The sequence below is a fragment of the Selaginella moellendorffii genome, unplaced genomic scaffold (assembly GCF_000143415.4).
Source record: "Selaginella moellendorffii unplaced genomic scaffold, v1.0 SELMOscaffold_1, whole genome shotgun sequence".
In the NCBI taxonomy this organism is placed as follows: Eukaryota; Viridiplantae; Streptophyta; class Lycopodiopsida; order Selaginellales; family Selaginellaceae; genus Selaginella; species Selaginella moellendorffii.
In genome coordinates, this window is record NW_003314262.1 from 5,768,462 (window position 1) to 5,782,839 (window position 14,378).

A 14,378-nucleotide genomic window follows, 5' to 3' on the forward strand; every position below is an offset into this window, starting at 1 on the left:
AGGGTTTATGGATTATCCACTTGCTACTGGGCACGTCAAGAACAAAGTCTTGAGCATCCTGGATAGTGCTGTGCAACTCAACCTGGTGAGGAAAGGAATCAATGAAGTTCTCAAGACTTTGGAGCGAGGACAAACAGGTTTCGTCGTTTTAGCATCCGATACAGAGCCGCTGGAGATCGTTTCGAGTGTGATAACCGAAGCAACCATGAAGAACCTTAGCTATGTATTCGTTCCCTCAAAGCTGGAATTGGGACGCATATGTGGAATAGCCAGACCGGTGAGCGCTGTGATTGTAACGAGCTCCAAGGGCGATGTGGATGCTCACACTCGCGAGTTTGAAGATGCGATTGCCACCCTTTTGATTTAAATCTACCTTTGATAAGAAAATGGAAGTTCTCTTCCAATTTTAGGGCTCTTAAAGAACCCTAAAAATACTAGTCTAGAGTTTAGGGTTCTACACCACATCTATCAGTGACTTCTTCCGGTCGATCTGATCGTCGCTATCTCCCGCGGAAGAGAGGCTGGGATCCACATCCTTGAGCATCCGCACAACCTCGCGCATCGAGGGGCGATTGGCGGGCACCTCGCTGGTGCAGTGGAGCGCGATCTTGAGCACCAGCATCATGTCTCTCGGGCTGGCGCCCACGATCCTGGGATCAAACACCTTGATCACGTCGTCCCTGGATTGGATCTTGGCGCACACCCATCGCACGATGTCCATGCCATCGTCGCCAAACCCAGCGTCCACTGGTCTCCTCCCAGTGAGGAGCTCGAGCAGCACAACTCCATAGCTGTAGATATCGCTCTTCTCGTTCACCTTGAGCTTGTGCGCGTACTCTGCAAGGAAAACAAGGATTCTATCACTTTGATCGATCGAAGAAAGCAAGGGTCGAGAGACCAACCTGGAGCGATGTAGCCCAAAGATCCTGGAAGCGATGAAACGGAGTATCCGCCACCATTTTCCCCGCTGGATGATCCCTCGAGCAGCCTCGCCAGCCCAAAGTCCGCCAGCAATCCATCAAAATCCTCGCTCAAAAGAATGTTGTTTGACTTCACGTCCCGGTGGAGTATCTGCGGTACACAGTCGTGGTGTAGATACGCCAGCCCGTGCGCGGCGCCAAGTGCCGCGCGGTACCGCGCGGACCAGTCCAACACCCCGCCTTTTTTACTGTGGAGAAGATCGCCCAAGCTCCCATTGGGCATGTAGTCGTAAACCAAGACGTTGGTCTCGCCATTGGAGCAGCAGCACAGCAACCGGACGATGTTTACGTGACGGATCCGTCCCAGGCTTTCGATCTCGGCCTGGAATCCATAGTCCCAGCCGCTGCTGCTCGTCGTGTCTTTGCCACCGCTCGACGACCATAGCTTCTTCACGGCCAGGCACTGCCCATTCTTCAAGCTCGCCTTGTAAACTTTCCCAGCTCCGCCACACCCGATCACATTGTCTTCGTCCAGGCTCGCCAAGACATCCTCCTGGCTGAAATCCAGCTTCTGGAACGGCGTCAAGCTCCACTCGAGCGCCTCTCCGCGTCCTCCAAACCTTTGATCCTGCTCCTCCCGGTGGACGAGCGCTTTGTACTTCCGGTAGAACCAACACGACGCCGCCAAAGACACCACCGCCGCGGAGGCGAGCACCACTCCAGCGATCAAAGCCATCACTCCCGGACTCCTCTTGCTCCTCTGAGTCTGATCGGCCTCCATGCCCGAGGAGGCCGAGCAAGGAGAGCCCGAGGTGGTGACGCACAGCCCCGGGTTGCCGATGAAGCTCGAGCCAAACACCGCGCTGTTCACGTCAAACGGTACGGACCCAGTCAACCGGTTGTACGACACGTTGAAGTGCGTGAACTCGGCCAGCCGGAGCTTGCCGAGCTCGGGCGGGATCCTGCCGCTCAGCTGGTTCTCGGATAGATCCAGCGATATGAGATTGGAGAGCTCGCCAACTTCGCCTGGGATGGATCCCGAGAGGGAGTTCCTGGCGAGGCTGAGGTACTGCAGGCGCTTGAGCTCGCCGATCTCGCCAGGGATCGGCCCCTGGAGCTTGTTTCCATCCAGGAAGAGATACGTCAGGCTCAAGCACTGGGCGATCTCGCTGGGGATGCTTCCGGTGAGCTGGTTGCCGCTGGCGTTGAGCTGGTTGAGGCTCCGGAGCCGGCCCATCGATCTGGGCAGCTCGCCACCCAGCTGGTTCCCAAAGATCCTCAGCATTTCCAGCCTCTCGGACTTGGCAATGGCCGGATCGATCGCGCCCTCGAGCTGGTTGTCCGAGATATCGAGGATGACCATGAGTGGCTTCCCCCACAGCCCCGGCGGTACCGCCCCGGAGAGAGAGTTCCCGAAGATTCTTACCCGGATGAGCGACTCGCACGACCCCAGCTCCGGCGGTATACCGCCCGAGAAGCTGTTCTGGAAGAGCATGAGCCGCCACAGCCGGCCACCGCGGCAGAGATTCCTGGGGATTTCTCCCGAGAGATTGTTGGAGGAGACGTCGAAGATCTGGAGGCTGGAGAGGCTGCCCATGTCCGGCGGCAGCTTCCCGGTGAGCCGGTTTTGAAACAGTCCGACGTCGTACAGCGCGGTAAGGTTGGCGATGCCGCGCGGTACCGCCCCGGTCAGCGAGTTGTTCCACAGGTGGATGAGCGCCAGGCCGCGGATGGACGCGATCTCCTCCGGTATGCTCCCGCTGAGAGAATTGCTGCTGAGGTCTAGATCCGTGAGAGAGGTCAGCCCCGCGATCTCCCGCGGTATACCGCCCGTGAGGAGATTGTTGTAGAGCTCGAGCTTGGTCAGCTTGGGGAGGCCCAGGATCGCTACTGGAATGTCTCCCGACAGGCTGTTGTACGTGAGCTCCAGGAAATCGAGCTTGCGGAGATCGCCCAGCCAGGAAGGAATTCGCCCCGAGAGGCCGCATCCGCCACACTTGAGCGACTGGAGAGTGGAGAGGTTCCGCAGAGATTCTGGGAGCTCGGGGCCGAGATTGTTGTACGAGAGCGTGAGATTCGTGAGGGAGGAGAGCTCACCGATCGAAGATGGCAGCGGCCCCTCGAGCTTGCAGCTCCAGAGGAGCAATCGCTGGAGATTCTTGAGGCCGCCCAGCTCCTCGGGGATGGTTCCAGTGAAGGGATCGAAGGAGAGATCGAGGTGCTGGAGCAGCGACAGCGCGGAGAGATTGGCCGGGAGAGCTCCGCCCATGGATGGATTCCTCTGGAGCTCCAGCGAGACGAGATTCTTGCAGCTGAGAATCCACGCCGGGAATCCCCCGGAGAAGGAGTTGTCATACGCGGCGAAGGAGGAGAGATTGGAGAGCCCCGAGCAGTCGAAGAGGCCATCGATGCTGCCGCTTAGATTCCTCGATCCGATGTTGATGCCCACCACGATTCCAGTGACGCATTCCACGCCCTCCCAGCCGCACGGGGATTTGTCCGAGCTCTTCCAGCTCGCCAGCCGATCGTAGCGATCCACGATCCCACTCTTGAGCGCGAGCATTGCCACGACTTGATCCGACCCATCACCCAAAACCACGGCAAAGATCGCGAAGCACGATCCCAGCACCGCGGCGAGGATCTGGCACGACATCCTCGCGCCCGATCGGCGAGACCCACGCGCAAGAACACGGTCAGCGGCGCTCATCCATTTGATTCACAGCAGATGCCCGGCCTGGGCATTTTGACCGGTGATCTTTTCTCTTGTGGGTCGAGCGATCCCACCCAACCTCTTTAAAAATCCTGCGCAGATTGATCACGACTACGATGTGATTCCCGGCGCAGATTTTCAAAAATTTGGAGACGCAGACGCCTCTTTTCCTTTCCACCCTTTTCTCTCTGCAAGAAAGATAGCAACAGCGAGGGGTCGCCTCACAAACAGCTGCAGCGCTCGAACGGGACCCTCTCGCGAAAAAAGGAAAAAAAAAAAAAACTCGCTCCACAAAAGATGAAACCGACTTGGCTTCTTCGTCGTCTCTTACGAAACCAATGCTATCTCATCAGCCACAAATCGGCTACAATTTCCTGGAGGATCTTCCCAATTATCACCACTGGTACTCTCTCTAAGTAGCTCCATAGCTAGCCTCGTCTATCTACAACTTCATCAACTCCGGAAGATCTTATACCACATCACCCAAAAGATCAATCCATTCGGCGTCATTAGATCTGTCTCCATCCAGCCTACGGAAGCTCATCCCAAATGCAAGCGATCCCGCCCCGAAAAGGAGCAGTGAAAGCAACAGCCATCGCTCGATCGCATTTTTTTGAAGGGAATCTCAGGTTAGATTACCGCTGGACTAATCAACTCCGGCACCAGTAGTTGTTCCTCGATTACACGCAAATTCCTGGTGTGGTGTCCCTCCAAAGTCCCAATTAAACAGCATACCCAAAGTGCTCCGTGCTGTGCATGTTGTTCCCCGTGTTGCGCGAACAATGATTCAAAATCGTCGTGTATGGTGTCTGTTTGGAGGAATATAAAAATAAGAAAGAGTCGGAGCGAATCCTTCCAGAATCGAAACTCCGCTTTGCCATTTGTTCGGTTGCGTTGATCCTAGTTGAGTCAGAGTTGGAGTTTTTTATTTAAGGGCTTGGTCAAAGCTTGTGCAGGTCTGCTAAGCTACAGAGAGCCTTTGGACGTTTCCCTTGTTTGGTTTGTTTGGCTGCTAGCTCCGGTATAGATTTGTTTTGACAAAGAGAAATTTTGTTCGTAAGACAAAGCTTACTTAATAGGAATGTTATTTCGATCGTAAGGGATTTGAAGTTAAAGATGTGAATGGGCTAACTTTGTATCAACAAGAATTATACACTTACATCCAGTATTTCTGTATGGTCTCTTTTGTCGAAAGAAAGTTGTCATATACGGTTTTCTTGTTGGAGGCATCAGCGTCGTCTGTTCCACAATGATAAATCAACTGGTGCTAATATTTTTCTCTGGATTGTAGGCAATACAACCCATGGGTCCTGACGATTGGTATGACGGGGTTCAAGTTCAAATTTGTTCAAATTCAGTTTGTTCAAATTCATCGTGGTCTACAGCACGAGGTCTTTGCTTTACATCTGTTCTTGTGTTTTGGAAAGCACAAGCGATTGTACTCGTGGGATCGAACGCTGCAAATGTTTTTGCGGGGCTGGTTCATGTCTACATGTTGCAGTCTCCACATGAAATCCTAGGAGGTGGTTGCGATGGTTGGGCATGTATATGAACGTGCCAGTGGATAAGGACAAACAGCATGCTGTGCGACAAGAGAAGGTCATTGAAGCTTTTGAGGGAGTTTGCCGATGCAACAGGGAATACTTTGCCGAATATCTGAAGAGTCTCAAGGAACTCAATGAGGAGTAAGAGTTTAGCAATTAGTTCCATTGCCTCCAATCTTCTTTACAATCTTATGCCATCAGCTCAATGTTAGTCTTCTGGATGATCCTGCCGCTCTTTTCGCTGATGCTCGTGAGCATTCCTTCTCGAATGATCCGGATCTTGATTGTTGAAGGAATTGGGTCGAGTTGAGTATCATATATATACTGAAGAGAAAAATGTGTCTGCGTTTTAGCATAGTCCACTTTGGCCAAGAGTTCTTCGAGATTCTTCCTGTCAAGTCCTGGTCTTTGTAAAGCTGTTGATCTCCAGAGAACGTCGTAACAAGTCAATCGTAATTTGTGTAATGAAGCTGGCGACCAAGGCCTGGTGTATCCTGGATGTGATCCCTTCTTGCGAGAGCTCCATGGAAGGCCTTGTTGGATGATTAGGTTGGACTTTTCTCAGAGTCTATGCTCAAGATCTCCATGATCTCCATGATGGAGCTAAATCACCTTTTCAGCAACTTGCACTTTTTTATTTCTTGGCTGCATCACAGCGCCCTTTAAAGATGAGCTTGTGTAGAATTTGGGAGAAATTTCCTCTTGCAAAAGCAGGACAGGAACAAGGAGAGAAGCTCAAACCTTCTTGAGAGATGCCTCCAGTGTCGGAGAGAAGAAGATAAAGACTTAACTAGTTAGTTGAAAGTGAAGAGACACAAACACACACGAGGAAAGAACTCTATATCTCAATTGTGCTTAACATCAAGTGGTTGATCCAAGCTTGAATCTAAACTGGAATTGTGCCTAGTTAGTTTAAGATGATGAACATATAGAGTTGATGTACAAAAAACTCATCAGAAAACTTGGTTCTTAGTCTTAACTTTGCTTACACACACTCTTGCTCATTATTATGGCTTCAATATTGCTATTAACATGTGGTTTTGGCTGTGAATTACCAGGCTCCCACTTCTGCTACTATTAGGCACTTGAATCTCCATAAATATCCTTCCCCTTATAAAGAATTGTTATGACCTAATTCTTGTTGAAATTTTTTAATCTCTCAATTTCCCACTGGCCTAATACTTTAATACAACACCTCCACAAAAACCTCAAGCATTGCAAAAGGGATTGCAATCGAGAGGTTCATCATCCTCCTTATCAATGATAAGTGGTCAACAAATACCATGCCCAAGATCAAGGAACTAATTGCTTCAATACCACTTTATATCTCAATTGTGTATGGATGGGTATATATAAACTATTGTTACATGGATATAACTACACTCTAGTGTCAATGTTTTCTCTCTATATTTAACCTCTCTAATGAATGTTTGATGAAGAAGGTCAATCAAACTAATGAGCTTTAACCAGTAGCTGAGATTGAGGAGGCGCCATGTCATCATCAGAAATGTGGTTCGAGACTCAGGAATCGTATGGGAAATCATAGAGTCAGGAATAGGGAAGTGTCTTGAAAGTCAGAAATAGGGAAGTGTCTTGAGAGTTAGGAATAGGGAAGTGTCTCGAGAGTCAAGAATGTGGTCTGTGGGTTAGGAATCTGGTGAGAGTCAGGAATGTGGCAAGAATTAAGGGATTTCTGACAATACCCCCTCCTCAAGAATGAGTGGAATGAGGACATGAATGAGAACGAAGAAGAGGATGAAATGGGCGGCGAGGGATGGGAGATGGAGAATGAAAGAAATGAGGATTGGGACGAGAAAGATAGTGGTAGTGGAAGTCCTGAGCAAAGTCAAGAGAATGAATTAAGTTGTCCACAGGTCCCCAAGTGTGTTCCTCAAGTCCATAACCTTTCCAGTCTACCAAATAGTAGAGTTTAGATTGTGAGATCTTGGAATCAAGGATGTTCTAAACCTCGTACTCAAACCCATTTTCGAGCTACGCTGGTGGAGGCAAAGAAATAACCCAATTTGGAATAGGACTAGGAATATAAGGCTCAAGGAGAGAGGAGTGAAAAACGGGGTGAATTTGATATGAAGAGGGAAGTGCAAGGTGATAAGTGACAGGATTAATGATAGCAGTGATAGGGAAAGGACCAAGGCATTTGAAATTGAGTTTGGGACATGGTCTGGTGGTTGAGATATTTCACCTGAGGAGCCAGACTTTATCCCCGATATTGTAAGGTGGACAATCTTGATGATGGACATTGGCAAATGTTTTGTGAGATTCTTGAGCACGATAGAGGTAAAAGGAGATGGAGTTGTGGATTTCCTGGAGGTTGGAGATAAATGCCTCAGAGCGGGAATTTGAATGAGAGGATTTGGATGCAGAAGGAAGTGAGAGATTGAATCAGAAATTTCAGCTAAAGTTTGCAAAGAAGGGGGAAACTTGAAAGGAGGAGTGAACAGACTTGTTATAGGAGAACTCAGCAAGGGGAAGGATATCGAACCAGTCATCCTGATGATAGTTGATAAAGCACCTCAGGAATTGTTCCAACATTTGAATCGTTCGCTCAAACTGTCCATTAGTTTGAGGATGATATGCCGAAGAAAGGTTAGCCTTCACTCCAAGCAGTTGCAAGAACCATTGCCAAAAATGAGAGATGAATTGAGGTCCCCAATCCGAAACCACATTTGCAAGAATCCCATGAAGTTGGAAAATTTCCCTAAATACCAGTTTTGCCATGTCCTCACCCGAAAACTCCTTGGTACATGGCAGGAAGTGCACCGTCTTTGTGAAGTGATCCACCAAAATGTAAGCGACTAAATTTTCCATTCTACTTTAGTCACTTAACCACACCTCTGACCACTTGGAGGAGTCTCATTCACAACCTCCATAAGTGCAATCCAGGACTTGGGACTTGCTAGCCCCGAGAATGGCATCCATGCCACTCAACATTTGCACTTGGTCCAAGTGCTCCATGTGTCCGATCCCATGACCGACACTCAAAGGTACCACCGACATAGCAGCCCGTTACGCTAAGGCCATGCCCAATCACCTTTGCCACACTGGTAGTCCAATACCACTTGCATCACAGTCTTGGCTCTCCAAGACTAGGCAAACCATCCGTGAGTGGTCATCTCAGATCCACTCCTTAGCATCCTTAGGATGCCCACCGACAAGGGGAATAGCCTTCCCCAATATCCCTCTGTCAGTCCCCACTAAGTCCCTTTCTGCCCCTGGTCGTGTTTGCCAACACTGCCACTGGATCGAGACCCACAGGCCCGACCACTAAGTCCCACAGTCCTCTGGGTCTTCCTCACCACACGACTGTGTCCTTGGTCACTACCCCAGAGGACTACTCCTCTTCCTTTCCACAGTCTGGGCCTTTGGGACAACATCTCGGAACACCGTGGCCTTACGCGAGCCACCTGGGTACTCTCCTCGCCTTCTGCCCTTGGGTGCTCTAGCCATGGGCTTAGAGCGGGTTCCGTTGAGCCACACCAGGTATCCAAGTAGGTAGTGCCACCCACACTTGGGCTGGGAGCATCGGCCAGTCGATCTCCCGGGGGAACTACAGCCGGCTTTTGAACACTTCACCAAGCTACCCCGCTTGTCGGTCCGTGTTCACTCTAGTCTTGGACTTCCCAGTGGGCAGCTCATCACCCAACACTGGGTCCGGCCTTCCTGGGCCAAACTGGCCTTTCCTGGCCAAACTGGCTCCACTGCAGTCCTCCCCCTACTATACTTTTGGAGCTCACCAAACCCCCCAGGGTCTGGGAGACGAACGCTTTGGGCTTTCACCCTCTCGGACTCGGACTCGGACTCGGACTCGGACTCGGACTCAGACTCGGACTCGGGCTCGGGCTCGGTCTCGTTCTCGGTCCTGATCTCGGTCTCGGTCTCGGTCTCGGTCTCGGTCTCGGTCCCGGTCTCGGTCTCGACTTCGGACTCCATCTCGGACTCCATCTCGGACTCCATCTCGGGTCCATCTCGGACTCCATCTCAGGTCCATCTCGGACTCCATCTCGGACTCCATTTCAGGTCCATCTCGGGTCCACCTCGGACTCCATCTCGAACTCCATTTCGGGTCCATCTCGGGTCCACCTCGGACTCCACTTCGGACTCCAACTCGATTCCATCTTGGACTCCACTTCGGACTCCAACTCGAGTCCATCTCGGACTCCACTTTGGACTCCAACTTGGGTCCATCTCAGACACTTCCACGTGTCATGTGTTGGTCCTTTTTGGGTCCCTTTTTGGAGCCTCACTTTTTGCTCGCTTCGTGCTCGTTCCTCGAGCACTTCTTTGGGAGTTCCACTCCCGCTCTTGACTTTTCAAGTCGAAGCTTTTGGTCCAAACGTGTTACGCTCGTTTGGCTCTCGCTTCAGCCACTACCGCGTGGCACCCTTCCCGACTCCACTTTGGGGCCTAGGGATTTTGTGTCTCACAACTCCACCACCCATAGACGAAGTTCGATGTCCTCATCGAACGGTAAACCATTTTGTAAAGTAACACTCGCATGTGTTACCATTTCCATCCTTGGCACCTAGCCAATATTTGTCAATGGTTTGACATTGAAGGCTCACCATGCCTTTTGCATATGCCTCAATGGTTTGACACCAAAGGCTCACAATGCCTTGCCTATCCTCTAAGGAGGGTAGTCTCTCCAACTTAGAGATTGATTGGACCAGATGTAGTGGTTCTCTCCTTTTATTGGTTTAGTTCTCGCTAAACCTCTTAGAGACCCTTCTCTAAGTCAATCCCACTACTCCTTCTTGAGTAGTCTCAATTTCCATCTATGGAATGTTTGCACCTTGGAACTTTTACTCTTTTGACTTTTGGAAGTCAATTTCCTAGGTGTCTCCAACACCTTGCATTGCACAGATTGTGCAACTCCACTTCCCTATCCTAAGAAGTTCATTACTTGAGGGCACCATCATCCTCTCTTCTATTTCGTGCCACCTTAGGCATTAAGTTCTATTTATCACACTTTGTGCTAGGGTTGTCCATCGCCCTATCATTTGGCTACCTTACCACTCCCTCCCTTGGAGCTTCCACTTTCGCCAAATCGGAGTAATTCGGAATCCATCCTTGGAAACACACTTCCTTTTCCGCAATTTGTTAGCGTCCAACACATTAGTGTTCCTCGCCTAACTTTGTCACTTGGATTCCTTCCCAGGGATTCCACGGCCCTATCTTGGCCACTCATCTTTTGCTCCTATCCGTTGATTGTTGCACCAAGCAACATCGAATCTCTACCTCCCTCCTTGAGGTATTCTTTTGATTCCATAGCAAAGGCTCTGCTTTGCCAAGACTAGGGTGTTCACCCCTAGTAAGTCTCTTTTAGCATCTTCTGCTGTGGGCTCTATCCTCAGCCCAACTTTGTGACCCTCTCATGGGTCTCTTTAGAGATTACTTTCCTTGGACACACTATGCCATCGCAATGACATAGCTCATTTCCCTAAGGTGCTTTTCCCACTTGGTCACCTTGACCAAGCCACACCATCATCAATAGTTCAAATCAACACTTTGAACTAGGAACCTTATTCCTTAACCCAAACAAGGACCTTGTCCTTATTTAGCCACAAGATCACCTAGTGATCTCACCTCGGCACCTTAACAGGTTTGCCAATAGGTACTAGGTCTTCCAGACCTTTAACTTGTTAACTACGACCCCGGGGGCATCCCCCACACTTGGCGGTGCGCCCAAGCTAGCCCTTCCGGCCAAGGGTCCATAGCAACTGAGATTAGGTGTCCCCATCTCACTCACCACGTCCTTGGTGCCACTTGCACCAAAGCGTTCAAGTTAGATATGCCGAGCTTTCACACTAAGCAATCTAACCGTGCATCACGACTCCGAGGCATCCCTCGCTTGGCGGTGTGCCCAAACCAGTCTCCCCACTGAGAGTCCATGACCACCGAAATATGAGTGTCCTCATATTCCAAACCATCACTACGCTCTAGTGATTTGGGACTCGAACCCAAGCACTAGAGGGTCGGGACTCGAACCCAACCTCCGTATATGCATCTACGGACGGCATCACACAAGATGCCTGGCGTGACTCCCCACGCCGGTGCACCAACTTATTTTTAAAGCGCGCTACAGATCACAGCTTAGGAACCTAGTTCCTCCACACTGCCAAGTCCTCTCACTTGACATGTCTGTGATCATGCATGGACTCCTCCATGCTCGGCCCCATGGCCCACCCTTTTTGAAGTTATCACCTTCAACTAGGGTATTTGTTCCCCCGACGTGCCAATCTCGCTTGGCAAGTCCTCCAACCACTATAACATGGTTCCTGCATAAGCGTGAAAGTCCTTGACCATCGACTTTCGTTCAAAGCCCTCTCTTGAACACTTGGAAACTACTTCCCTAACCTTGATAGCCTTGCCTCATGGCAAGCTTCAAGACCACGCTTCTGCTGTGCCATTCTGATTTCGCGCGTTCCATGAACCATTTACACTTGGCCTTTCTAGGTACTAAGCTACCTAGAATCGTCTTTGGGAACTTTGAAGGGACCCTGTCCCTCAGCTTGCTAAGGCCTCCCTTTTTGCAAGCCTTCAAAATGCCACATAGTCTAACATGGACAATTCCATATTTTAGACTCTCCATGGCATCACGGTTGCTAGCGGCAACACCCTCGAGCCCCCACTTGATTCTCCACTCCCAGCTGGCATAACTAACCTTGGTTATGCCCTTTGATTCCTATGGTTCAGTTCTATCCCCTTACTTCTTGCTTTTTGGCTTCACACCTTTCTTTTGGTCATTCTCCTCCAGACTAGGAGGATAGCTTTGCACTTTCTATCACGCTTTAGCAAGTATTCTTAGGGATGAACCTACCCAATAGCCTAGGGAGTGGTTCCTCAATCTGGGTATGCTCACCTTATAATCCCACACACTGGGATTACATTGTTGCTTATGGGCCTTTACATGCCCATCACTAGCCTTGCCAAAATTCCATTTTTGGCTTTGTCCAACTCGGGTAGATAGTCTTCTCCTGTCTCCGCAACCTTGGACATTTGGATAGCACCTTCTATCCATCATTCGCTAGGGACTTAGTCCCTTGGGCTTTATCCATTGCCCTCGCGACATCAAACACCACCTTCTGGTGTTCTAGAGTGTCCGGGTGTCCCAATGATGGCTTTCTTGACAATGAGTATTTCCTTTTATGACATTGACTTACTATATCGCAACACAAGCAACTTATCCCCCGTAAGGGTATATCCAACTTCCTTATGCTATTAAGAAGTCTTGGGTAGCTACCTTCTACCCGTTTAACCAGTTATTTTGCACCTCTTGCTTAGTTGCCTCATAGTTGTCAAGTCCTACAACTCATTGCTTGGTGCTTTCACACCTCCATCATTATCTGGGTCACCACACTCCAACTGCATGCTCTGCAGCTTAGGCTATGCCATTCCCATTTCCATTGGGATTCCTTTGGCAAGGGGTTCTCATGAACCCACCAACAAAGCCTCAAGGTATCACACCTTGGCACATTTGGTGTCTCCACACCATCGGCTCCACGAGCCTACTTCTATGACATTTCCCTTTCGTGTCTAAGTCTTTGCCAAGACCAACACCGCTCTTTCTTATGCCAACCATCCGTTAGCACTGCCCCATAGAGGTCACACACAACTTTATGTCAAAGTTGTTTTCTTCTGGGAACACCTTTCCCATAACTTTAGCATGGCACATTTTGCCATCGATGAGATACCCTTTGTTCTCATCCTTGGATCCTATGATCCCCCCCCCATCCTTGGTGGGGTACAACACACCTCAGTCCAAATGCTTCCATCAGTCCTTTTAGGACCATCCCTTGACTCTACTTGAGTCATCCAGCAGTTTTGGACTTGGTTAATCCACAGACCCGTAAGGTCCTACTTGTGAGGCACTAGCTCACTGGAATACACTTCTTGCATTCCTGTCCTACTCAAAAGGACTATTTTCACAAGTGTTACTCCGACACTTGATTTTGTTCTCTGGGGGCAACTTTTGCCCCTTAGCACTATTTGTCCATGCGATGAGAATACCACTCATCTCTAGGTACACCCCCCAACTCCTTGGGTTGTTCCAGCATTTATTAAAGGTAGCCCCGGCTACCATTTCAAGGACTTGAGTCCTCTTCCGTATTTGACTTTCCACGGTCATTACCTTTGGTCTCACATTTATGAGCACCAACCTCAACTATATGAGGATAATCTTGTGACTCCTTTATTGTTTTGGAGTCTCTATCTTTCCCGTGATCCCAACTTTAGTTGTTTACCACAACAACCTTAGCCAATTTGCTGAGACAAATGCTCATCCAGATCACATCCTCAACTCAATGAGTGTCGCGACAGGTAACTTTCGATACCCGAAGTCACATTCGCACTTTTGATACCCGAAGTCACATTCGCGACAATGAGGAAAACCTTGCACTGTTCCTAAGATCCCAAAGTCGTTCCATTATTGGCCCTTTTCTATCTACCACCGCATCTACAAGTTCACACATGAACTGTAATGGAGAGCCATGTCTTCCCGACTTGCTACTCCTCAAGGATAGGCCCACTCCTCGGACCTTCCGATGCCAACACTAGTGGTGATATACTTGAGCACCAATAAAAGTCGAACTAAGGAACGGCTCTGATACCAAATTGTAAGCGACTAAATTTTCCATTCTACTTTAGTCACTTAACCACACCTCTGACCACTTGGAGGAGTCTCATTCACAACCTCCATAAGTCCAATCCAGGACTTGGGACTTGCTAGCCCCGAGAATGGCATCCATGCCACTCAACATTTGCACTTGGTCCAAGTGCTCCACATGTCCGATCCCATGACCGACACTCAAAGGTACCACCGACATAGCAGCCCGTTACGCTAAGGCCATGCCCAATCACCTTTGCCACACTAGTAGTCCAATACCACTTGCATCACAGTCTTGGCTCTCCAAGACTAGGCAAACCATCCGTGAGTGGTCATCTCAGATCCACTCCTTAGCATCCTTAGGATGCCCACCGACAAGGGGAATAGCCTTCCCCAATATCCCTCTGTCAGTCCCCACTAAGTCCCATTCTGCCCCTGGTCGTGTTTGCCAACACTGCCACTGCCCACAAGCCCGACCACTAAGTCCCACAGTCCTCTGGGACTTCCTCACCACACGACTGTGTCCTTGGTCACTACCCCAGAGGATTGCTTCTCTTCCTTTCCACAGTCTGGGCCTTTGG

At 49.8% G+C, this 14,378-nt stretch overlaps 2 protein-coding genes across 2 annotated transcripts; one reads left to right on the plus strand and one right to left on the minus strand.

Moving 5' to 3' along the window:
- The first annotated feature begins 7 nt into the window (after positions 1–7).
- On the plus strand, positions 8–367 carry LOC9646941 (13 kDa ribonucleoprotein-associated protein). Its single transcript, XM_002961741.1, has one exon. The coding sequence runs from the start codon at positions 8–10 to the stop codon at positions 365–367; it is 360 nt and encodes a 119-aa protein (XP_002961787.1).
- LOC9629118 (receptor-like protein kinase HSL1) lies at positions 335–4,508 on the minus strand. The gene is made up of 2 exons (XM_002962240.2): positions 903–4,508; positions 335–837 (listed from the first exon to the last, which is right to left on the minus strand). The coding sequence occupies exons 1-2, from the start codon at positions 3,625–3,627 to the stop codon at positions 455–457; spliced, it is 3,108 nt and encodes a 1,035-aa protein (XP_002962286.2). The 5' UTR covers positions 3,628–4,508; the 3' UTR covers positions 335–454.
- Positions 4,509–14,378: the final 9,870 nt, after the last annotated feature.